The sequence below is a fragment of the Saccopteryx leptura genome, chromosome 2 (assembly GCF_036850995.1).
Source record: "Saccopteryx leptura isolate mSacLep1 chromosome 2, mSacLep1_pri_phased_curated, whole genome shotgun sequence".
Taxonomy (NCBI): domain Eukaryota; kingdom Metazoa; phylum Chordata; class Mammalia; order Chiroptera; family Emballonuridae; genus Saccopteryx; species Saccopteryx leptura.
Window position 1 is genome coordinate 171,176,716 of NC_089504.1, and position 26,753 is coordinate 171,203,468.

The 26,753-nt window shown below is 42.8% G+C and overlaps 1 protein-coding gene across 11 annotated transcripts in view; it reads left to right on the forward strand.

The window, feature by feature from the left end:
- The window catches only part of FRY (FRY microtubule binding protein), a 569,880-nt gene that overhangs the window by 195,951 nt on the left and 347,176 nt on the right, over positions 1-26,753 (forward strand). For 4 of the 11 annotated variants that reach the window (XM_066369316.1, XM_066369315.1, XM_066369314.1 and 1 more), the window contains exon 1: positions 23,917-23,934. The exons of 5 other annotated variants lie outside the window; for them this stretch is intronic. Coding sequence is in view for 2 of the 6 variants with exons in the window: in XM_066369310.1 (XP_066225407.1) it covers positions 23,865-23,934 (70 nt within the window). In the remaining 4 variants the exon portion in view is untranslated. Of the gene's footprint in view, positions 1-23,291; positions 23,935-26,753 lie in introns of those variants that run through there. 2 more of the 11 variants (XM_066369310.1, XM_066369312.1) reach the window with 1 other exon arrangement.

Consider the following 26,753-nt stretch of genomic DNA (forward strand, 5'->3'; position numbering starts at 1 on the left):
CCACAGCAGCACACAGCGATCAGTAGAGAAAATGAAATTATTTTGGAGACAGTCATACCTGAGCTTTAATTTAGCGTAGACCATAGCTTGTCAAGCACATGAGCAGAGAGATACTTTTATAAGCATTTGTTAGTGTAGATATTATTTGATGTTAGTTTACTTGCTAATTTGGCACATTATATTACATGATAGACATAGAGTAACTTAAATTGCAACAAAATTTACTCATTCATTCACTCATTTATTCAGTATTCCATGAGCACCTTTCTCATGCCTGTGCTGTTCTGGGTAACAGAATTACAGTAAGGAATAACACAGAAATAACCCCTGTCCCCAGAGGTTTTGCATTCTCATAGGGTAGAGGCAGACTACAAGTGAGTAAATATGTACTACTCTGAAAGTAATATATACTTAAATAAAATAAAGCATGGACAGAGGGGTGCAGTGACAGGGGAATGGAAATCTTACCTCACGCAGGATGGTGAGGCAGACCTTGCGGACAGGCAGAGAGACCTGAAGAAAGGGGAGGAGAAAACTGTGGGGACCTGTGGGCAGGGGGATCTCAGGCAGAGGGAGGAGCAAATGAGGCAGACTGATTTATACTATTTGCCCTGTTTCCTTACTGCTGTTATTTTTTTGTTGTTAAAAGTCCACAAGGAAAGAATATTTTTGTTCTACTAAGTCTGTGTTCTCAGTTGGCTGAGGAGTTAACCCCAGGGCATGTGTGCACATACACATATGCATGTTTCATTAAACTGGTGGAGCAGCTGAGACATGCATGTTGATGCCTCAGTGTGAGCGTGCGCCACGCACCTGGTTAGAAGAGCCCTGGTGGTCTACTTTGCAAGCAGCACTAAGCAAGCAGTCCTGCCGGTGTCCTACTCTTATCTGCTCAGGGAAACAGAGGAATTGGGCAAGGGCTAGAGTCAAGCTGTCTAAAGCTTGAATAAGGATGCTGTTCCTTACAGGGGCCCCCACACCTGTGTTTAACCAGGAGCTCTCCTATTGGTGCAGACAATGTAATAAGCAAAACCTGGAAGCAGGACTTCCTGAGGCCGGTCTTCTTCCCAAGCACAGGCGGCCTTCCTTATCCTCCAAGGAACCTGTCTGTGGGCACTCTGCTTCCTGAGAAATGTTGAGAATTTTTCCCCAAATTTTTTACAAAGTAAACACTTCTTATACTTCTCAGTGTCTCCATGAGTCTGGCTCTAAGAGGTGACCTGTGTCAGGAGCAGGGTGGTCTGATGATGCTGTGCCTGCTGACCTGGGCCAGCTGGGCAAGCTGCAGTGGTTCTGAGCACCCAATGAGGCTGAGGCCATCTGCCAACACACTGGTGTCCTCAAGGGACACCAGGCCACTGAGGCAGAACAAGAACAAGTGAATAAAACTATAACTGCCTCATAGTTAAACTCTGAAATGCTAGCTACATAACTTCCATTGGTCCTAAGAAGAAAGTTTGCAAAAGCAAGAACAGTGTTTGGACCTAATTCTTTGGCCATTTTGTTGGAATGCTTCAATTCCTCCATATGTGAAATCAAAGACAAGGTAGGTCCCGTGGTGTGAGGGTAATTGGCTCCTTGTTGGAAAGGAAGCAGGCTGAGACACAGTGGTCCTTGCCTGGAGCTGCTTCCCATGATTGGTGAGCTGGGTGAGTCTGTCCTATAAAGTTTAGTGTGGTCATTGATGAGTGTTTGCAGGAATTATAAGATGTCATGGATCACATCTTGCATCTGTCTTATCGTTTCTAAGGGTTGGACTTATTTATGACTTTAAAGGAAATTTTGTGGTAATGGCATATTTCAAAATTAATCTCTAGAATTTACAACTCTCTGATTGGCCATTTTAATAAAAATAGGCTATTCCATACTATCATATGATATTTAGCCTTTGGTTTGTGTGAAACAATTGTTTTTTCCTATTGTTTCTTGACTTCAACAGAAAATCACTTGATAGGTGCATAACAAAGGACTATATTTTATGTATATATTGTATAGAGAGGGATGCTGTGGGTTTACCCAGCAAAATCAACTGCAGCTAGCATTTGTTAGATGCCAGGATGTCCAGGTGCCATGCTGGATGCTGGGAATTCCAAGGGGAGGGACACAGCCATGATTTCCTCAAGGAGCTCATGGGTTCATAGGAAGGCAGGCACGTAAACTGGTGGTGTTAATGTTCAAGGTCTCATGAAAAGGATCCACAAAGGAATGCGACAGCAACAATACTGCAAGTGGAGGACCCCAATCTCTCCAGAATTGAGGTGCCTTGGATAGGGCAGTTATCCAATTTATTAGGCAGAAATATGTCATCTTGCATAAGAAACTAACAAGCAGAACACCGTGTGCAATTTTATTGCTTAGTTTTGCAAAACTGATTATATTTATATTTATCTTGCCCTTTCTGAGACAAAACACCACACCATCTGCTGTCTGACTCCTGACCTGCAGAAAGTTCCAGTTGGGCTAAACACCCATCTTAGGCCTTTCCCGGACACAACTGCTTTCAGTCACGAGTGCTTGGCCTTGACCTTCACTTCCTCAGGATGGGAACAGAAAGTCACTCGGTGCTTTGGCTTTCCTCCAACAAACTCGTAATTATAAGGCCTGGTGCCCAAATCAGGAGCATCTTGCATGGCCTGGGAAAGTCAGTCAGAACTTCTCAGAGGAGTGGGTGACGGCAAGAGTTGGAACAGGGAGGAAAAGCATCGTGTTTGGGCCAGAATATAATGCTGTGTGGCATTGTGATGTTTTGGGACTTGCAGACTATTCCCTATGGCTGAAGCACAGGGCTGCATGACAATGGAGAAGTAGAAAGGGTCTAGTGTCATAACCACAGGTAACAGAACTGTCGAACAATCTGGCAACAGAAGGAGGATCAATAGGAAGGCTGTTGCATTGAGCAGGCAAAGAATTACAAGTCTCTGAATTTAGACAGTGGAGGTAAGATGATGAGAAGCCAGATGCAGGAGATATTTAAGAGAGAGAGGTTGGGAGAGTAGGAAGAGAGGAGGGAAGTGGTGTGTTCAGACTGATGTGTTGAAAATCAGGTGGAGATGACAAAATATTGAAGAGAAACCTATGGGTATGGACCTCAGCAGTAAGATCGGAGGCACAGAAATAATTCAGAAAGTATCACACAGTAGTTAGCACTAAGGGTTTAGATGACATATCTTAGGCAATATTTATATAATGAGAATGAAAAAAATGAGACTAAATGGTCACAGAGGTAGAAGAACAGAGAAGACTGATGTCACAGAAGCCCAATCAAATCAAAGTGTCAAAAAAGACTTGGCTAATAGTGGCCAACAAGAAGGTCCCGTGGGGTGTGGGCATTGGTGGTCCTGGCACATCCGTTCCCAGAGAGTTGGAATGGGAGAGTTGGAATGACAGTAAGTTGGAAAGTGAGTGAGATTAGGAAGGGCAGACAGAAAGTGTCTTGTCTTCGTTTTTAATGAAATTTGGCTGTCATGAGGACAGAGGGTTGTTCTATGAGGTGCTGCTGAATCTGTAAAGTTGACTTCTCCCAGCCTAAGTGACGAGCTCAGCTAGGACTTCTCGTCCCCTCTGTCATCCTTCAATCATCAGGCTCTTCACAGCACTATTATAAAGAATGAGGGTCAAAATTTTACATTAAAAGTTAATCCTGGCCCTGGCCGGTTGGCTCAGCGGTAGAGCATCGGCCTGGCGTGCAGCAGTCCCAGGTTCGATTCCCGGCCAGGACACACAGGAGAAGCACCCATCTGCTTCTCCACCCCTCCCCCTCTCCTTCCTCTCTCTCTCTCTCTCTTCCCCTCCCACAGCAAAGGCTCCATTGGAGCAAAATTGGCCCAGGCGCTGAGGATGGCTCCATGGCCTCTGCCTCAGGTGCTAGAATGGCTCTGGTTGCAACAGAGCGATGCCTCGGATGGGCAGAGCATCGCCCCCTGGTGGGCGTGCCGGGTGGATCCTGATTGGGCTCATGCCGGAGTCTGTCTGACTGCCTTCCTGTTTCCAACTTCAGAAAAATACAAAAAAAAAAAAGTTAATCCTGGTTAGACACCCTCCTGGGACTTTCAGACACCCCACACCATTCCCAAGTAGGAAAATGTTTGGGATCTTACTGGAGATGCTCTGGCCTTGAAGCAAATGGTCTTTAGTACAAGGAAAACCCTGCTGTAAATGGGATGCATGTGGAATAGCTCCAACGAGAGATGTCTCCCTTGATGTACAAGGAGGAACAGAATCGGTGTCCTGGTCGTCCACCTTAGCAGGCATGGTATGCAGAAAAACACTGGACTTTAGTCCATCCAGTTTTCCCACCAATGGAGACCTTGGGCTTGAGCTTTTCTCATTTGTATAACAAGTGGGTTTGGCAGAATGACTCAGACCCATCCCTGAGGTCCACTGGGCTTTTTGGTCTTCAGAGAGCTCCTTTCCCCAGGCCTCCCATTCTGTGCCTCCCCTCACCAAAGCTCTGAAGATCCCAGGTCTCCAGCACACCATTCTCAAAGCCCATCTATAGCGGACGAGTTTGGAGATTGCGTCTGGGAAATGAGGAAGCCAATACTGCCAAAACCAGCCTGTTTTCTGCCAGCTTACTTTTCCTCGTGACCAAAATGCGAGTTTGTTCAAACAGATATCAGAGCCCAAAAACTTATAAGCAGGTCTGAGTGGAGAAAAGGACCAGTTAGAAGTGGCTGGAGTAAAGCTGCTACACACTCTGATCTATTATTCCTTCAGTAATTGCTTACTGAGTGCCTACCATGCACTATGCTTAGCGTGTCACCTCGGGTCCTGGGACACAGGGAATAACACGCTGAACACAATAACCGTGGAATCTGCCCTAGTGGAATTGGCAGTCTGAAGAGGCATATTGGAAAAAATGCCACAGTCAATGCATAAGTACAAGTTTGTTTTTTTTTTTTTAATTTTTATTTAGATGATTAAATTTAACAGTGTGACATTGGTCAACTTGAGTACATAGATTTAGAGAAAACATCTCCACATCATTTGAACAGTCTATTCTGTATACCCATCACCCAAAGTCAAATCATCCTCCATCACCCTATATTTGTTTCTCTTTATATTCCTCCCCCTCCCCCACATCTTCCCTTTCTCTCCTTCCCCCTCCAAGTGGTAACCACTGCACTCCTGTTTATATCCATGAGTCTCAATTTTGTGTCCCACCTATGTATGGAATCATACAGTTCTGAGCTTTTTCTAATTTACTTATTTCACTCAGTATAATGTTATCAAGGTCCATCCATGTTGTTGTAAATGATACTATGCCATTGTTCCTTATGGCTGAGTAGTATTCATAGTATATATATATGTACCACACCTTCTTTATCCAGTCATTTGTTGAAGGGCATTTCGGTTGTTTCCATGTCTTGGCCACTGTGAACAATGTTGTGATGAACATGGAGGTGCATGTGTCTTTGTGTACCAATGTTTTCGAGTTTTGGAAGTAGATACCTAGTAGAGGGATTGCTGGATCATATGGTAGTTCTATTCTTAATTTTTTGAGGAACCACCATACTTTCTTCCATAACAGTTGTACTACTTTACATTCCCACCAACAGTGGATGAGGGTTCCTTTTTCTCCACAGCCTCTCTAACACTTGTTATTACCTGTCTTGTTGATAATAGCTAATCTAACAGGTGTGAGGTGGTACCTCATTGTAGTTTTGATTTGCATTTCTCTAATAGCTAAAGAAGATGAGCATCTTTTCATATATCTATTGGCCATTTGTATTTCTTCTTGGGAGAAGTGTCTGTTCATGCTTTCTCTCATTTTTTATTGATTGTTTGCTTGTTGGTTGCTGAGTTTTGTGAGTTCTTTATATATTTTGGATATTAACCCCTTATTGGAGCTGTTGTTTGCAAATATCATCTCCCATTTAGTTGGCTGTTTCTTTTGTTGTTAGTTTCTTTTGCTGTGTAGAAATTTCTTAGTTTGATATAGTCCCTTTCTATTTTCTTTGCCTTTACTTCCTTGAAGTACAAGTTATGATGAGGGCAAGTAAGGAAAGGGGAGAGAAGGAATAAGACATTTTAATCATGGGTCTGAATTTAGTGCAGGCTGTCCAGGCATGGCTTCTCTTAGGGGGTAGTGCTCAGACTGATGGAAGGACAAACAGGATTTAGCCAAGGGAAGGGAAGAGAGAAGAAATTTGAAAAAGAACCTTGATTCCATACAGGTCCCCCACACCTGTGTTTAACGACTGAGGGAGCTCTCCTGTGGGTGGCAGAGATTTTAGCAAGCAAAACCTGAGGTGAGATTACTTTCTGGAGGCAGGTGGTAGCATCCCTCACCCTGAGATGGTAGAAAGCAAGGTGGTAAGAGACCTGGGAGGGGGGGTGAGCCAGCTGGAGAGCTAGGCAGGCCCATCAGCCAAGACCTGGAAAATCACGGAAGTGGGAGGCCATGGGTTCAGCAGCATCAAGTGACTTGACTGAAATTTCAGTTCAAGATTGAGAAGTGCCAACTGGCTCATTCGAGGCTCTTGGCCACCTTGACAGGAGCGTGGCCACAAGAGACAGACGTGGATGGAAGAGGTAAAACCTTGAGGGCGGCTGTGTAGAGACTCTAAAGTATGATCAAGATACCAGGAAGATGAAGTGGCAATCGGAAGGAAATGTGGGATTAAAAGGAATGTGAGATTTGTTTGTTTAGTGTTTGTTTTTCAGATGTGAGGTATATTTTCACAAAGATTAGAAAAATCTCATAGAAAGAAAAAGATTCCCTGAAACAAGAGACCAAGGGTGTGAGGTCCTAGGCTCAGAGGCCAAGAGGGGGTAGAAGAGGTGTTTTCTCCATCCTAACAGGACAAGGCAGGGAGGTAGGTGGTGCTTGAGATTTGGGGGCAGAAAAGTGGGAGCATTTACATCAGCTGCCATCTATGGGCAAAGCTATACCCCGATGGAAGAAAAGTTGGAAGGATCTGAAGAGGAGAGAGGCATGAAGAGACTGTAATAGCATGGGGCACACACTTGCCCAAGATGACCCGGGGGAGCCTGGCACCATATACCATCTTGCAGGGTTTTTTCTGCTCACCCCCCTCTCCTGTAAGCATCCCTAGAAGTGTATGAGAATGGTTTGATTGTGTTTCCTGGGGTTTTCTGATGTTGAATTGCACCACCTTATCTAATTCCCCACAAACCCCAAACACACTGCCATGGGAGCAGTGCCTTTTGCTCTGGTCAGTTTTCCTCCCTATTTTATTTCTAATTCATTGTATGATTCTTCCCTCTGTGCTCTTGCTTTTACCCTCTGAGTTGCGTATACCTTTGGCTGCACAATTTGAAAAGCATGTGGTTTTGTGTCTACCTTTTCTAGTTGTGTTTTGTAACTGCCTATCACGATCCATTCTACCTTCCGTGTCATTTTTATAGAACCCAGTATAAAGTTGGACTCTTTCATACAAGCCCACATACAAAAATAATACAACTACTTTGCTCATGTATTTTGTGGTGCGTGCATCTCCTCCCCTTCTCAGTTGGGAACGTTTATGGCAGTTAAGTAGGCTATCTGCTAATATGCTCTTTCCTCATGTCACCGGTTCTTTTTTTTTTTTTTTTAATTTTTATTTATTTATTTGAGAGGAGAGAGAGAGAGAGAGAGAGAGAGAGAGAGAGAGAGAGAGAGAAGGGGGGAGGAGCAGGAAGCTTCAACTCCCATATGTGCCTTGACCGAGCAAGCCCAGGGTTTTGAACTGGCAACCTCAGCATTCCAGGTCAACGCTTTATCCACTGCGCCACCACAGGTCAGGCTTGTCACCGGTTCTTGCCCGATGCCACAATCCCCAGGTCCTGCTGCTCGCTTGTGGCTTTGCACTAGGTTTAGTTTCCCTCCGTGTCCTATGCTTGCCTTTCAGATCCCTGTTGCTTTGCCCCTGGCACCACAGTCTTCTCTCTCTTCCGACGGCATTCTGGAGCAGGGGAGCCCCTAGGAGGTACAAGTCATCTTGTTTGTGCTTTCTGAGTTCTTACCAGGTCTTTTGGGAAATAAGGAAGGGAACTAACCTTTGGGAGCATCTACCTATATTAGGTGCGTTACTTATGTTACCTGCATTAACGCTTACAGTAACCCAGCTGTAGGAGGTGTTGGCCCAGTTTAGAGACAGACGAATCCCAGAGAGATTCAGTAAGTTCTTGAGACATATTTCTGGGCCAGAACTGGAGACATCCTTCTTTCTGCCCAAAAGTCAAAGGAGATTGAGTTTATCCCTGTACATCACCTAGACATTCATGCAGTGGGCACCCTAGTCAGGGGCATGGGCCTTGACCTTAGCACTGAACTGCTTTTGATGAGAGGTTGACCTTCCTGTCAGGCAGACTCTTCACTACGGTGTCCCAACAGGAGGCAGCTTCACCAGTAGGTGGCAATGTGGCAGCACTGCAAGTATACGTGATGCACATGGCAAAGCAGCTAGTGAGGAGCCTCTGGAGGGGCGGTGTTGAAACTCTTTTTTTCCTTTAAATAATACTTTAGGTGAAGTTAACAAAACATAAAGTTAACCATTTTAAAATGACAATTCACCTGCATTTAGTACATTCACAATGTTGCATAATCACCACCTCTGTCTGATCCGGAAACATTTCCATCATTCTATAGTGAAATCTTTAACCATTAAGTGGATTCTCCCCATTGCTCCTCCCTGATCCCCTGACAACAGCTGGTCTGCATTCTCTCTATGTATTGACCCAATCTAGCTATTTCTTATAAATGGAATCATGTAATGTGCCCTTTGGTGCCTGGCTTCTTCCACTGGACATCGTGGTTTTGAGGCTTATCCACATAGTACATGTCATATTTCATTCCTTTCTTATGGCTGAATAATATTCCAGTGTTATGAATAGACCAGTTTGCGTACCCAGTCTTCCACTGGTGGCCATTGCCCTTCCCAACTTTTGGCCATTGTGAAGAGAGCTGTCACGAACATGCATGCACGTGTATTCTTTGAGTCTTTGTTTTCGCTTCTTTGGGGCGCATACCAAAAGTGGAAATGTGGGGTCCTATGGTCATTCTCTGTTTAATTTTTTTGAGGACCTGCTGAACTTTTCCTCAGTAGCTGACCCATCTTGCATTCCCACAGCAATGTAGGAGATTTTCAATTTTTTTTTACTGTGACTCACAGTAAAATTACACATTTTGCATACCACCCAGCATTTACACATGTGGGTGTATATACAACCTATGTACCCACTGTACATATTTAAATATATAAAAACAGAAATTTCATGAAATTGTGCTCACCCATGCTACCTGATATACTCTGATGTGTTCCTTCCTGTCTTATTTTATTTTTAAAAAATTATGCTGGTTTTTACTCACCAAATTAGTTCCATAACTCAAAGCAAAATGAAATCTTAAAAATTATCTGTTAAGGTCAGAGTACTATTCTAAGTGTATGTAACAATATAATATACCTCCTTCGCATTTGGATAGTCAAAGAATTTAGGATATCATTCATCAATTTATCAATACATACAAGTTTGGGGGAATTTAAACATAGACAATTTAGCTCACATATACATGTGAGTTATAGGGCATGTACGTACTTGATACTGTAAGGACAATAACGAGCTGGAGTTTATATTTTTTGGTGGTGGTTTCTAGGAAAAGTACTCTGATACATGATGTTTACATTTGGCTCAGTTCTTTCAGTGTCACTTGAGTATTTCATAGAGTAAGGTACAAAACAGTAAAGTGGTGACAGAAAGAGCAAGTGACAGTGACAGAAGAAGTGACAGGAAGAAGGAGACTTGAGAGAATTAGAAGGAAAGCGTGAGAAGCTTCTCAGGTGTGTAGCAAGTAGGACCATTATCCAGAGTCACCTGACAGTGACCTCCCCAGAGGAGAGGTGTTGGATGCAGGGGAGATGAGTGGTCAGAGCCCACATGCCCAAGCAGGTCCCTGGAGATGACTGCAGGGGCCCATGGGCTTAGATGGGAAAAATTACATTTTACTTTTTATTAACCTCCAACCAAAATTTAGTATTTTCTTCAATTGCAAATGTAGGCAAAATGCATAGTACTAGCAGTACCTGTGACTTTCCTATCAATTGAAATCACAGATATTTTTCATCATAATACAGTTGTTTTGGATATATTTAAATATTATTATTTTATTTTAAAATTATCATAAGCATTAGGCTTGCCCTGGACTATGTTACTTAATGTGTTATCAAAGAAATGCATGTATATCATACCACACTTTTTTCGATGTTAAAATAATTTGATCATTATACTTCAAAGTATAGGGGTTTCCTTTGGAATCCCCTGATTTTTGTCTTATTTGAGTAAAACACATTCTGAGAAGGAGCCCATGGGCGTTGTCAAATGCTAGAGGGGTGCATGGCACAAAAATAGTTAGAAATCTCCAACAGTCACACTGTCCAGTACAAGAGCCACCAGCCACATGCAGTTTCTGAGAACATGGAGTGTGGTTAGTCCAGATTGAGGTGTGCTATGAAATACACACCAGGTTTTACATATTTAGTGAAAAAAATAAGAAGAATATTAAATGCTCCAGTGGCCCTGTCCAGTTGGCTCGGCGGTAGACTGTGAAGTCCTGGGTTCGATTCCTATTCAGGGCCCCTAGGAGAGATGACCATCTGCTTCTACCCCACTTCTCTCTCTTCCCCCCATCCCACAGCCATGGCTCAATTGATTTGAGTGTGTTGGCCCCCAGCACTGAGGGTGACTCCTCAAACCTCTGCCTCAGGTGCTAAAAATAGGTCCGTTGTGAGCATGGCCCAGATGGGCAGCGCATTGGCCTCAGACAGGGGTTGCCAGGTGGATCCCAGTTGGGGCACATGCGGGAGTCTGTATTTCCCCTACTCTCATTTAAAAAAAAATGCCCCACTGATAATTGAGTTAAACAAAATGTGTTAAATTTAATTTCACCTGTTTATTTCTAATTATTATAATGTAGATACTAAAGATTTTTAAATCACGTATGTGACTCATATTACATTTCTGTTGGGCACACTAGCCTAGTCTCAGATCCAACTTCCAACTCTGATTCTCTCACATAACCAGCAATTATCACCACTACTGTGACTGTCATTACTTACCATGTCCTAGCTCGGGGGTCAGGAACCTTTTTGGCTGAGAGAGCCATGAATGCCATATATTTTAAAATGTAATTCTGTGAGAGCCATACAATATGTTTAACACTAAATACAAGTAATTGTGTGCATTTTATGTAAGACCAACACTTTTAAAGTACAATAAGTCTCTGAATTCTTTTTAATAACATTGTTATGCTGTTGCTAACCAATGATGAATAAAGTACTTCTTACCATTAATGAGACTTCTGGTGCTGCATGGTTTTCCTGATGGCTTTGTAGTCTGGTTGATACGTGGTGAGGTTAAGCTTCATGCAGGCGTTGAGACTTCCATCAGTTAAATGTGATCTTAGGTTGGTCTTAACGTTCTTTAGATGTGAGAAAGACTGCTCACATGCATACGTAGAGCCAAACGTTGTCAGTACAGCACTACTCACATGCTGCAGTGTGTGGTATGTGACGGGAAGCGCGTTCCAAGTTTTGACAATCAGCTGGTCCGCGGGTTGAAGTTTTTTCATTTCTCCCCACTTGTGTTTGCTCTCCAACTCTGCTTGCTGTCATGCAAGTCTTTCCAAATCTTCATTCAGTGACTTGAACTTATTCACCCACATGTCTGAGGCCTTCAGGTCAGCAGCTTGTAGCTCAAAATCTCTGACAGAGACACTGGGGATGTAACTCAGGTTGGCGCTGTCCACTGCATACTCGTGTGGATGGGTGATGAACTTAAAATGACGAGCGTGGTCACAAAATTCTCCAAAGCGTGCTTTGAATGACTGCAGGAGATTAGATGTGAAGCCCGCTAGCTGCTGGAGATCAAGATGTTGAGCAGGGTCACTTGCTGTGCATGCATCTTTAAACTCTGCCAGTTTTTCAAAGTGTAGTAAACGACCTGTTTCAATGTCGGCAATGAAGAGTTCCAGCTTGTTTTCAAATGCAAACACTGCTTGTTGAAGAGATAAGACTGTATTTCCAACGCCTTGCATTTTCTCATTGAGCTGGTTCAGGTGTTCAGTCATGTCCACGAGATAGTAGAAATTCAGGAGCCACTCAGTGTTAGCTAACTCAGGATGCTCGACATTTTTCATTTCAAGAAAAGTCCAGATTTCGCTCAGACAAGCCGCGAAACGGCTGAGCACCTTCTTTCTTGACAACCAATGCACATTGCTGTGCAGAAGCAGACCACGATAATTATTTCCAACTTCATCCAGCAGTGTTTTAAACTTGTGATCATTTAAAACTCGGGCAACAATAAAGTTGACCACCTGAATGACCAGCGACATCACCTCACCAAGCTGCTTGCCACACATCTGAGCACAAAGCACCTCCTGATGTAGGATGCAGTGAAAATTTAGGATGGGTCTCTTTTCATGTTCATGAAGAAGTGCTACGAATCCTCTGTTTTTCCCCACCATACACAGAGCACCATCAGTACACACCAAAATAAGTTTATCCATCGGTAGATTTTTTTTTCTTTAGAGAACTCAGTGAAAGACTTGAATAAATCCTCCCCTCTTGTCTCTTTCATAGACAAAACAGCAAGTCTTTCCTCACGTAGTGTGTCACCGACAGCATACCTTGCAATCACACTGGGATTATGGCTTACATCTGTTGACTCATCCAAAGCGAGAGAAAAGAATGGTGCTGCATTTATGTCCTTCACTTGTGTTGCCTCAATTTGACTTGCCATCATGATGGTACGATTGTGAACAGTTCTTGCTAACAGAGGCATGTCTTTTATTCATTTGATTATCTTGTCTTTATTCGAAAAGTCATCAAAAAGTTCATTGGCAACATCAAGCATGAATGTTTTGGCATAGTCCCCATCTGTGAATGGCTTTCCATTTCTCACAATTGCTAAAGCACCAGCAAAGCTAGCCGAATTCCAGTCACCTTGTTGGGTCCAAAACAGTAGCTCTTGACATGCTTTCTTCCTGCTGTCCCCCGCTGGATATTTTGATGCAAATGTAGAATGGCATGTGTTGAAGTGCTGCTTTATATTTGACCGTTTCATTGATGCAATTTTATCATTGCATATTAGACACACTGCAGAACCTGCTCTCTCTCCACAAAGGCGAATTACTCTGTCCATTCCTGCTAAAAAGTGCGATATTCCTCATCTTTTTTTCTTTTAGCCATCTTCTTCGTCAAAAGGGTTTCTGCAATTAGCTAGCTGACTACTTGATTAAAAGGAAGGAAGTTTACTTTCTGACCTCACAACGACCCGTGTACGTTAAGCATTATCCAATAAAAATTTGGTGTTGTCCCGGAGGACAGCTGTGATTGGCTCCAGCCACCCGCAACCATGAACATGAGCGGTTGGAAATGAATGGATTGTAATACATGAGAATGTTTTATATTTTTTTTTTTTCAGAGACAGAGAGAGAGTCAGAGAGAGGGATAGACAGGGACAGAAGACAGGAACAGATTGATAAGAAGCATCAATCATTAGTTTTTCGTTGCGCATTGCGACACCTTAGTTGTTCATTGATTGCTTTCTCATATGTGCCTTGACCACGGGCCTTCAGCAGACTGAGTAACCTCTTGCTCGAGCCAGAACCTTGGGTCCAAGCTGGGGAGCTTTTGCTCAAACCAGATGAGCCTGAGCTCAAGCTGGCGACCTCGGGGTGTCGAACCTCGGTCCTCGGCATCCCAATCCGACGCTCTATCCACTGCGCCACCACCTGGTCAGGCTATATTTTTAATGTTATTATTTTTTTTAATTAAAGATTTGTCTGCAAGCCAGATGCAGCCATCAAAAAAGCTACATCTGGCTTGCGAGCCATAGGTTCCCAACCCATAAGCTGTTGGGTTCCATAAATTTCCTAGCTGTTGGATCCCCATAAATTTCCCTTTTCTTATCTGTAAGAGTAGATAGAAGCCCAAAGGAGAAAGTGTGGCTATTTAAGCCAGACAGAGCCTTCTTCCTAATACATTTCTCTGTCATCAACACCTTTTATCCATGTTCTCTTTCCTTGCTCTTATGCTACCCATCCTAATGAACAAAAAAGAAAAATTATATGTGAGGTGATAAAGATGAGGATATAAGAATTCATAAATGAAATGAATTTTTAAAAAAGAGTTTAAAGGATTAAAAGGAGAAAATTCCCTTGGAAAGCAAAAAAGCTGGAAAATCTGTCTTGAAGTGGGGTGGAGCAGTGGCAGACTGCGGTTGCCACCCATCCTGTATTTATTCAGAGGTTGAGGTGGCGCTTGGATAAGACCCAAGCAAACCACTAGCACATTCCTGGAGTTTGGAAATGGCCACTTACAAGGCAGGAAAATCTGGTATGTCCCTAAACCAAAGACTGAAAGTCCAGTGGGCTGTGTGTAGTAGGTGGGAAGGTGACAGTGTGTCTCTTTAAGAGTAAAGGGCTGAGGAGAGACTCTGGTCCTTAGTATTTGTCTGATCAATACTGTGTTGGAGCCCTGAGCATCCTAACTCCAGCACCCCGGGAATAAGAGCTCTTTCATCTACAGAATCTCCTTTGAGATGATGAATGAACTTTCTGTAGACAGCAGAGATAACACCTCATAAATGAGAAGGGAATCGCTCAAACACACAAGTGGACACTGTGGTCAGAGCCTGGCAGAGAGGGTTGACCATAACATTGCATTTCCCCGTAGCTAGCACTGTAGGGTCAGAAGCATGTGCTGCACCTCCACTTCCCTAGCTTCTCAGAGTAACCTCACTCACCCTAACTGTCTGCAAAATTCATCATTCTCACTCTGACTCCTAAACTTAGCCGTGCATTTGGAACTGTTCTCACCACCAGCCAGTTCAGTTGCTCCTTGCCATCACTTAGACATTTTCTAACAGCCACACCCTCCTACACAAAGCCCTGCCTGTCTAGTCAAAGTAGGGCGGTGAGTTCCCCACCCTTTCTAAAAACATGCCCTGCAAGACTTTCTCTAGCCTCCAAAATGTACTTGCCCTCCACGTTACACATTCGACTGCATGTGAGCTGTGCCTGTGGGGAAGAGTGTGGCGTGTGTGTCTGCTCTCCTGATGTGGGTGTCTGAAGGGGACGTCTGAACACACGGTACTGTGAGCATGTGGTCATTTTGAAGGCTTCAGAGGTCTAATTAGTGATGTGCAGGGAAGTGGACTCTTTTTTTAAAGCATTAGTTCGCACTGAAGAGATGCTCCTTGTGTCTCTAATTCCTTAGTTCCCCTCTTCTCTGTCTCGGTGACTATAACCTCGCTCCCGTTCTGGTTTGTCCTGGCTTGGTTCTTGTCCAGACCCTCTTAGTTCTTCTTTGGGCTGAGCAAAGCACTGGGATATTGCCTTACTGATTTCACAGTTATTTTCATATTAATTTATCTCTTCCTAATTTCTAATTATTTTATGGCCCCATGTTATCGTCTCCTATTGGTCAGCCAGTGTGTGCTTCATACTGGATGTTTTTGATACTAGTGGTATCAAAACATAATTGAGAAGGTAAAGCTATTGCCAAAACAGTCAAGTAATGTATGCCAAAGACTTACATAAAGTAGTTCATTAGCCCGTGCTCTGCTTTCTCCAGCCGCGCTTCCTCCCAGGAGCATGGCCTGCCCTGAGGGACAGAGTTCTTAGATAACCTGTCCAAGGTCATAGTATCAGGGTCCAAAATAGCGGAATAGTTTTTTGATTCCTAGTCCTTCAGCCTTTGTTGATAGATAACTATAAACACGTTATCACACTGAGAAGAAGGGAAAACATTTTAGTATGTGTAAAATTAAGTAGCAAGCATAGAAAAAAAACCCGAATCAATATTTCTAATGTCTCTCAATTCCATTGACATTAAAATTATAAATTTCAATAACTATATACATTAAATGGCATCTTTGAGAAAATGTTGACTTTCCCCTTATGATTTAAAATCTAACATTTTTGTTTATGAAATTGAGAACTATTGTGGGGATATTAGCTCTAGCCCTAAGGTAGTTAATATTTGTCACTAAATAATGAAAATATCTTATGATGCAGTACTTTTAATTGCAACTATGAGAATGTCCCTCTTTTGTTAGATTATCATTCATATGGGAAAGTACCAATGTTTTCTTAGGTCTCCTTTAATGGTAAATAGTGTTTATGGAAGGGTTATGATTAATATAAATATAACATTTTTATCCTATTCAGTGTTACCTATCAGTGCATTTTTGGCAAGTAATAATGTGCAAAGAAAATGCTATTTTCTGCTTCTTTAGAAACACTTAATCTTTTATAGTCATGCATTAATTGTTGGCTACTATTATAACTAATAATTAGTTTTATTGGTCTTATTGGTGGCTCAGTGAAAATAATTTTTCAGGCTATTGATGGTATTTGGAAATAGGGTAGTAAAGTTATCAGTCCTGTTATGTGTTTTCACAGTAAAGGCCAGTGGAGGGAACGTCCCCACATTTCCTCTTTACACACTCGTCTGCAAATACAGTGGCAGGCAAAAGGAGGCTTACGGTTGTTCATATGGAAAATACAATAATTAATAGATACTAATATGTAAATAAACTCAGTGTTTTGCATACTCACAACTACAAACCTACTTTTGCTCAACCCTGTACAATATTTATTTCTCCATGGGCCTGGCATTTACTCTGCAGAAGTTGAGGTCAGACTTTATATGTGCGAAAAGTGTGACACAGCATCTTCTGATTTGGGCCCTAGGTTAATAATAACCATCCAAATAGTATGCAGTCCTCACCTTGAGAGGTTAATGAGATGAGTAAGTTAGGTCAATGTTGACCTGATATAAAACCAACTATAATCTCTACTCAGCTTTATCCTGGACACCAAAAGTTAGAAGCACTAAAATATGAAGTAATACTTTTCTGTATGTGCACATGCTTAGGTTTTCTTTACCTGTGCAAAACTTGAAGATTATCCTGGTAGCCATCAGAGCTGCCTTGAGGTGGGGGCCTGGTGTAAAGAGTAGGGCCCTTCCACCTCCTTTCCCTCAGTGACTGTGGACTTACTTGGGCATTTGCGCTGGGTGTTCTGAACTCATTGCTAGCTACAGATCTGCTACTTAACAGTAGTCCCCTGTCTATGAGCTCACTTAATCCCCTAACACAGCTGTGAGGTAAGCACTATTGCACAAACCGGGAAACTGAGGCTGGAATATGTTCAAAACTTTGCCAATAACACAGCTCCTACACAACAGAGCAGGAACCTAACCCTTGTATACTACATCATGCCTCTTCTAATTCATATCCTTTGAAAATTTGCTCCTGAAGTCACTGTTCAATTGTCTGGAGCAGTGTTGGCGAGAGGCTCAGTTAGGAATATGTCAGAGCAGACCTGAGCTCATGGATGCCCCAGGCCCAGTTTGTCTTCAGGAAGTTCTAGTGCCGCTTCTAGAGAGTTGCCCACAGGTGCCCAGAAATGTTTTCACTGGTCAGCATTATTCATACAAGTCCTCTGAGATCTAGGCTAGCATGATGTCTTGACATCAAGCTCTTATCAATGGTAATTCTCCTATCTAACTCAAAACTTGTAAGGCACCATAGATGCCAATGGGCTCATGAAGGGGATGAACTTCGGGCTTGTTCCCACTCTCTGCTGCCACTTCTCAGTGTCACCTATTGTCTTCTCCCATTCCCATTGCTCTAGACCAGCAATTTTCATCCAGGGTCCTGCAAGAATTTTAAAAACACACAATTTCTGACTATTTAGTCAGACACACTGATTTTTTCCCCTTAGATTTTCAGATTAAAAAAATGACAACAGCCAACACAACAATAGCTGTCTAGTGTGAATGAATCAAAATTACACCTATTTTTTTTTTTTGTCAGGTTGGCAAAAAATATAGTCTATTTTTTGGCATGCCACAGAATTTTAGTAATTAGTTTATGGGTCCCCTGAGATGGAGAAGGTTGAAAATTGCTGTCCTATACTAACATCCACCTCCTTTGTCTTGGCCTCAGTTCCATACAAAACTCCTTTGCAGGAATGTTTGTGGGAAAGAAAAACGGGTTCTGCTGCTATCTTTTGCTGAAAACAATTTTAGGAGACACAGTTTTCCTTGTTTGTGTCGGGATCTGTGCAACGACAAGCTATGCTTTAATGAAGTTCAGTTTAACATTAAAATTTTTTAAATGTATTTCAGTTCAGTTGAAAATATTTGTACTGGGTAGTCATGAAATAAATGTTTTCAAAACTCAGAGAATTCATTTTTGTGATGGTTTGTCTCTGTGGTTTGGATTTTTTAAGAGAATGATGATTGTATTTTTTGTTTTTGAAATGAACATTGTGTGGCATCATTTCCTGTTTTTTCTCTAATGTTTCTGAGCAGGGTAGATCAGCCCAAATCAAGTATCTAAAAGAGATGAAAAGAGAAGTTTGTGGCTTTCTCAACACTTGGCTCTTAGGTTATCTCTAAAAGGCCTCTTATTCTACCCATAAAAAGAAACAAAACCCTGCCTCCCTGTTACCATTGATCTCAGCTGCTGTCTTTCTAAGTCAACCTAGGCAATGCTTAATATGACTTGGCATCATGTACTATAATACTAGGGATATACTGTAGTATATTTGATGCTTTTTTGTACTCTAAAACTATTGATCAGAAATTGATAAAGCAACATTTTTTACATTAAGTGATTTTATTTGTTTCCTCACCATGCTAGTAAAACGTTTCTGTCTAATACAGTTTGTGCCAGAATGTGCACATTACTCTGACAATAAGTACATGTGTGTGCCCACATGCAGCCATCCCCAGGGAAAAGGGCAGGCTCGAATCCTAACCCATCACCTTGACCAGGTGCTTTAACTCCTCAGGTGATGGCTTTTGATGCTGACAAGCATCCAGATTATGTGCTGAGCTTGTTTTCAAATTATTTTTGGAACACGGCACATTTTAATCTCAAAACAAATGTCACAAATGCTAGGAAAGGGAATGTTAAATATGAATTAAAACACAAACCACTGCACTTCAGTTGCATTTTTCCCCCACAGGCTATAGACAGCACTAGGTGTGCATGACACACCTGTTCACTCCTGACTCACTCACCATGTGTCTTCTGCATGAAGACTTAATGTGTTCCAGGAGTTGTGGGGGAGACATGATGAGACACAGCTCTTCTGGAGGGAGAGGTAGACAGCAGGTTGTAATCAGAACCAAGGCAGGACAGGGAGATGGCACACTGTGAGTTACAGACAGTCCACACACCCTGTACCATTCTCATCCCACTCCATTCAACAGCCTGAGGCCTAGGTGACCAGTTGGCCACTTCCTTTCTGAAACACTCTCTTTTTCTTAGTTCCTGCTATAGCAGCCCATCAGGCATCTTGACTAAAAACAGTGCTGCCTTCTTGTGGATCAAGTATTGGGTAGATGTGCCCCTCACCAGGGAGGACACAGCCCATGGCTACCCCTTTGCTGCTTGGAGAATGAGATTCAGACTGGATCTCCACCTTCATTTGCCCCATCCCCTTCCCAAGTCAGGTGTCCTTCTACAGGTGATATCCTGTGCCATGAATCAAAGACATGTGAAAAAGAATAACGTTCTCCTCTAGTTTCCTTTGGACTGGGACTATAGCTAGCCCCCAGGGAATAATTCCTCCTCTAGGATAAAGCTCCCTGAGGCAGGGAGGCAGTGAATACAGCTGACCCTTCCACAACACAGACTTGAACTGTGTGGGCACACTTATAAGCAGATTTTTAAAAAATAAGTGCATTAGAAAATCTTAGATTTCTGGCAGTTTGAAAAAACCTGCAAACAAACCTATGATTTTCTTTTTCCTTTTTTTCTTTGTGACAGAGACAGAGAGAGACAGTGAGAGGGATAGATAGGGACAGACAGAGAGGAAAGGAGAGAGATGAGAAGCATCAATTCTTTGTTGCAGCACCTTAGTTGTTCATTGATTGCTTTCTCATATGTGCCTTGACCAGGGGGCTACCGCAGACCGAGTGACCCCTTGCTCAAGCCAGTGACCTTGGGCTCAAGCTGGTGAGCTTTTGCTCAAACCAGATGAGCCTGCGCTCAAGCTGGCGACCTCGAGGTTTCAAACCTGGGTCCTCCACATCCCAGTCCACTGCACCACTGCCTGGTCAGGTCCTTAGGATTATTTTTCTTTTTCTTTTTTTATTTTTTATTTTTCTGAAGTGAGAAGAAGAGAGGCAGAGAGATACACTCTTGCATGTGCCTGACAGGGATCCACCCAGCATGCCCACCAGGGGGCGATGCTCTGCCCATCTGGGGCATTACAACTGGAGCCATTCTAGCACCTGAGGCGGAGGCCATGGAGTCATCCTCAGCGCCCAGGCCAACTTTGCTCCAGTGGAGCCTTGGCTGCGAAAGGGGAAGAGAGAGACAGAGAGGAAGGAGAGGGGGAGGGGTGGAGAAGCAGATGGGCGCTTCTCCTGTGTGCCCTGTCTGGGAATCGAACCCGGGACTTCCACACACCGGGCTGACATCTTATCACTGAACCAATTGGCCAGGGCCCTTAGGATTTTCTTAACAACTGGGTTTTCTTTTCTCTGGGTTACTTTATTGTAAGAATACAGTATATAATATGTGTTAATATATTACATACAAAATATGATTTAATTAACTGTATGTTGTCCGTAAGGCTTCTATTCAACAGTAGGTTATTAGTAGTTAAGTTTTTGAGGAGTCAAAAGTTATACGTGGATTTTTGTCTATGGGGGGGCTGACAGAGTGGTCAACTACCCCCAACCCTGTGTTGTTCAAGGATCAGCTGTAATCCTAAAGAGACAATGGGGCTTGAAGTAGTCATATCAGTGATGAGGAGGGTTCTTAGCTTGTTCCTGAAATTTCTCTAAGAAAGTTGGTAACCATGATTTTCATCTTGCTTGTGATTAAAAATGAATTTCAGAATAAATGAATCAGGTTCTAAAATTTTCTACACCTAAATTTTACTGGCTCTATGACATTGACCTTATTTTATGCCTCTTTAAGCCTTAATATTCTCATCTTTAAAATGGGGCTATTAAGAATACTCCATAGGTTTGGGATAAAGATTAAGTATGATACAATATGTATTTTTTAGCACAATATTAATGTTCAATAAATTGCAGATGGTGTCATTTATTGTTATCACTTGTCTTGGGTCACTTTTTGACTTTTTTCCTCTCTGACACCATTTCCTGACATCTCCCACTTTTCCTGTATTACTGCTATCTTTCCATCACCACCCAACATCTATGTCAGACTCCTTGCTTCAAGATCCATTGTATGTTCTCCTAAGATCTTTAAGCTATGAAAGCTGAAATTATTTTGGGTCATGTTAAATGACAACTAAAGTCAAACAACAAACAGGGACAAATTCAGATTTTATTGTTGCATTTTAAATATCTCTGTCCAGTGTCTCACCACATTTTTTAGTAACCCCCTCCCCTCTCAGAGAGAGAGGAGGAGACAAAGGATAAAAGTTTATCTTAGTTGGCAGCAGTGTCATTCTATTTGGTTTGTTGACCTTTCAATAAAACAAAGGTCTTTTCTGTTCGTTGACAATATATGCTCTCTTTAAAGGCCCCTGTACGAGGGACAGGCACCCACTGGACAGGTTTTCACAGTCAATGGTAGAATCCAGTGCTGAGGGCTCATTCACTCTTCACAGAGAGAGCCAGATGCCACTGAAAACATTATTTTCTAAATAGCATTTACATTAATATGACAGTTTCCCCTTGAAAGGTACATAAATGAGGCATTCTCAGCAAAGTACTTTTGAAAACTTCAAAAAGCCAGTAAAGTCAACAGAGAGAACCTCTGGATGCTTGAATAACAATGTATCATAGCATGTTTGTTCATTGCTGCTGTTTTTAAATGTCTCTACCTTGCTATCTCCACATATTTGTCATTGGTGTTTAAAACTCATATACTTTTTAAGTCACACAAATGCTACAAACATGTATTTAACTTAAATTTTAAAGTTCTGAGTCCCTAAGAGTTCATAATAAAAGTCAATATAGCAAACATTTCATTGTTTACTTTATGCAATTCGTAATGTCATTTAGTTTTCCCATCAGCCAAGTAGGTCAGTACCCCTATTATGCCCATTTTACAGATGAGGAAACTAAGGCTTAATGAGGATAACAGCTTGCCCTGGGTCTCATAGCTGATCCGGGCTAATGCCAAGTAGGACAGGAACATGTCCTGTGAGTCTTTTTGCTCATCAATTCCAAGGCAGCATGCGTTCCCTGCGAGGCAGCAGAAAGGTAGGCACAGACATTAGTTGTTTTCAGATGTGATAGCTGTTTCAAGGTAAAACCTTGGGGTCTGATTTCACCTGGAATCCACATATTCAAATTACAGGTGATAAAACAAAATTAGCTCATCAAATTTCATATGCATTGAAATGAAAAATAACCCAGTCTGATGAGAGATTTCATGAGAATAAAGAGGTGGAAATCCTGAGGGGTGTGTGCTTGTCTCTTATGTACATGTAAGGAATTTGAAAAGCTCGTTATATTGATAGCATCTTAGGGCATTCCAGGACATAGTCTTAAAAGTTTTCTTTAGTGTCAAAAGCTTTAAATTCTTAGTCTTAAAAAAAATTTTTTTCTTTCCCTTTCATTTCTCAAATGAATTGTTAGTCTAGGAAGTCCTATTTGTGTAATTATTTGTGGGAGGAGGGATGCCCAACAATTTTTATGTTAATTATGGTTTATTATGGTTAAATATGGTTTATTAAGGAGTCTACGGTTTATGAGATGGTTGGCCAAATCCCACTTACTCGAATGTAGACTGTCAAATGTTCTTATTTTGATTATGCTCTGGTCAAAGCTAAATGGTAATGAGAAACAAATCTAGCTAAAATCAGAACACCTGATACTGAGATTTCATGAAGTAAAAAGCCATTGTGCAGGAAGGAACCTAATAGTTTTGCTTCTTATCCTTTTAGTACAAACAAACGAAGCTTTATTGGGCTCGGTGGTTCTTAGGAATAAAAGGTTTGAGAAGCAGATCCACTGACATCGGGTAAACAAGCCCACTGAACAGTTGGTACCGGTCCCCTGGGCCTTCTGCTTTGGGGCTGGTATGCCCCTCAACATGACAGCATCTAGGGGAGAGGAGGCACAAAGCTCAGTGCTCAATGTACGAGTGAAGGAAGGGGTGGGAGAGAAATCCTAGGCAAAGGTCCTGTTGCTGAGCTTGCTGGCTGCGACGAGGCTGAAGGATGGGGCTTTTAAGAAACGTCACTGCAACCAGATCCAGGGTCGCAGTCGGCTCACGGCAGCAGTCCGCCCGCTGCGCGCGCGCGCGCGTGTCCGCGCACCGCGCACGGTTGCTCCCCCGGAGTGTTTCCGAGTGGAGCTGGGGGACCGCACACGCGGGGAAAGCCCTCCCACCGCTGTGTCAGGACCCGGTGCCGGGGCCCAGGCCGAGGCTGCGGACAGGGGCAGAACAGTACTGCCAGCCGTCTCTGCCTGCGGTGCCGGGAGAGCAGGGCCGGGCTGCGCACGCGGCCGGGGAGCTGGCCCAGGACCTCCGTCTCCGCGGCAGGTGGGGACTGCCTGGGCCTCACCTGGCGCGCGCGCGGCCTGTGGCCAGCGTGGCAGGCGCTTCTGCGATGGCAGCTCCGAAATAAAAGCGGCAGCCACCGATTCGGAGGGCTGCGGGGACAGCAGCACCCAGCAAGTCAAAAACAAGAGACACGTCCTGGACCTGGAGGAGGAGGAGCGCTGAGCATCCCTCTCCTGCTCCTTGCTCCTTTCCCAAGGACTCCCTGCCCTCCGGGAGGTGACTCTGCAGAGCTCTCCTCTGCGCTCTGACCCCTGCTGACATCACTAACCTGTGACTGGCATCTCTCCACCGTACCTGCTCCTCCTGCGGCTCCCAGGCCAGCCTGAGACCCTTTGTATGCCGCGGACATGGCTAGCCAGCAGGACTCCGGCTTCTTTGAGATCAGCATAAAATATTTACTGAAATCCTGGAGTAATAGTGAGTAACAGAAAATAACCTTTGTTTGCTTGTTTGTTTGCTTGCTGGCTGGATGTTGCATAGGGGTTGGAGAAATAAAAATCTCAACTGGATGTATATGCTTGTGAGCCAAGGAAGTTGTTTTGCCTCCATCTGCTGTGAAAATCAAAATGTCAGTGGCTGAAGGAGCTCTCTCCAGGTGCAGAGGCTGCAGTGGAATGAGGGCAGGTTTTGTTTGATTACTGTTTCGGGTGAGATGGCCCTCTGAGCCTGGCAGAGCACCGGAGAGGGCTGCATTTCCTGCCTTGCTCTTGTTTGGTATTTATTTTATTTTTCAGGCTTTATTTCAATTACTCTGTGAACTGTGGCTTAACCAGAAGGGGGTAGCAGGATTTCAGAGTACTTCCTAATTGTTTTATTAGGGTATTGTTTAAAGACAGAAAAGTACTTAACAGTACAAAACCTAAGACTCATCTTTTTTTTGTACACAGAGGCATTAACTAGTTTAATTTGATCTGTCCCTTCTCTGTGTGGATGATGCTCAGGATGTTATTTAATATCTGAATTTTTTAACAATCCTGATATTTGCTATAGTCCAAATAATGTTCTTTTTGGAAATGTAAACAAGCAAGGTTCTGACCGTAATCATTTATTAGGATATCAGAATATTCTGACTTCTGAAGTTCCATCTCTGACCTACTTAAAGATTTTAGTAAGAAGGTTTTTTAAAAAGACGACCTCTATGGCTTCTTGAAATTGGAATCAAATGAAAATGAAGCCTTCAGGGGACCAGTAGTGCCTTGTGTTTTCAGACAGTTTAAAAACAAAGTCTTCCGTGTTCCAACTAGAGCCTTTAGACTTGCTCTGGGTAAAAAGCCTGGCAGGTATTATAGATCCTTAATTGTCTGGAATTTTAAAAAATTCTCCAAGAAAAATTTTGATGTTCTATTAGGTGCATGCTAATTAACCTACCTGTGAACAAAGAGCTTAGCGATTAATTATCTCTTACACAAATGACCTGTGGCCAAGATTGTTCTGTAAACAGAACTTGGGCAGGAGAACCTGAGCCAGAACTGCTTTGAGAAAAGAGCCTGTCTCTTCAGCCTGAAGGTGGGCAGGGATGTGCATCTCTGGGTGATACTTGCAGAGACCTTTTTTTTTTTTTATGATTGTTTTTGCACCACTTGTGTACTGTGGGGCTTGTTGGAAGCTGTTTTCTACAAGTGGGAAGCCATTTAGGAGCAATACTATCACCCAAAGAGCATTCATTTATATGTTACAGCCATAGCTCATTTATTGTGCATGTAATCCTCCTGACTCCAGGATGAATCTTTCTTTGTTTCACCACCCTTTGATTAATAAAAAGAATTTGACATTCAGGGCTCTTTATGGAACAGTTTTCTAATCACTGGGAGGGCCTCCTGTGTATCTGACATCAGCCAGTCGTTTTCAATCATCATTTTGGGAGCTCCGAGGCCAGGTTTTTTTTCTTCCACCTATTTTTGTCATTGCTTTATTAAATAGAAAATTGGGCTCTGATGACACTGAGGCCAGCAGAATTTCTTTTAAAAATCTTTCCTCCCTTAACTATTTTTAAGGTACTTTAGTCTAGACAAAGTATATATTATCTTCACCCTTCCTAAGCCTTCCCCACTCCCTCCACACTCACGAGAGTATCTGGGACACAATTTTGAATTCATTCAACAAATATTTATTGAACACCTACTATGTGCCAGGCTATGGGGCTTCAACGGTGAATAACACAGATCCCTGCCCTACATCTTAATGTCTTCACTGCAGAAGGGGGAGCATGGTGTCTCTAGTGTTCCTTTGGGATTGTGGATGTTATCAGTCCTGTCTTGAAAGAGGAAGAGGAAATATACTTTATGCTTAGTCTCTAAGCTTGTTGCAACATTAACCTGCTTATAATTTAGTTCAGCTCCTGTTTTACAAATTTTCAGTAGCAAAGAGAGAAAAGAAATTGTCTGCCTGGAAGATAAAATAGAAAACAGAAGCCTTAGAGGTTTAGACTCCTCCGGTAACCTGGCTAGGAGGATGCACAGGAAGGAGGCTCTGGGCCCAGCATCCCAGCTGGAGAGGGGCCTGTGAGGAGAACCAGACCCCTAACTACAGGCTTATTTATAAAAGTGCAACAATTAAAAAGCAATACAATGAACTCTGTAACTATGGCTGGTTGTTTTGCAAGGTGGTTTTAAGAGGAAAGGTGATCCTATGAGCTTTTCCAAGATTTACATTTTTTTTTTTTAATGTCACATTGTGATGAAAAGGTAATTTTATGTATGTCTCTCTAAAGAATTAACAAGTCAATTAGGTCCCTCATTGCCTGGTGACGGGTGTTAGCTTTTCATTTCCTCTTTAGGATGACACCCTCTTGGCGTGCCCTCTCTGTCAGAAGGCCTTTTCATGGTATAGAGCTGGGAATTAAAACGGCCTTTGTAGACCTCAGAGCAGAGACTTCCTTACTCCCTTGGACACCAGTTCTGTTGCTCCTTTCCCGTTGTTGTCTAGGCCCTCACTAGCCATTTGGTGATTCTCCCAGCTATGGCCAGAGTCTTCAGTCTAACCTGGGATATTCCAGTGGTCACTTATTGGTTCTGACATGGAGCATCCTGAAGAGAATACTGCCAGCATTTCGAAGACTACACTACAGCTTCTCTTGCCCCAAGTCTTCGTGACCACCATTCAGGACCATCTCTAAACTTCTCATCCATCCTCTCTTGTATTGTTTTCCTGCCCTCACCATCTTTATCCTGCTCACCCTCCTCTGCATGTCAGCACCTTCCTTGCCAGTCTGTGCCCACACACACGTTGGCCCGAGT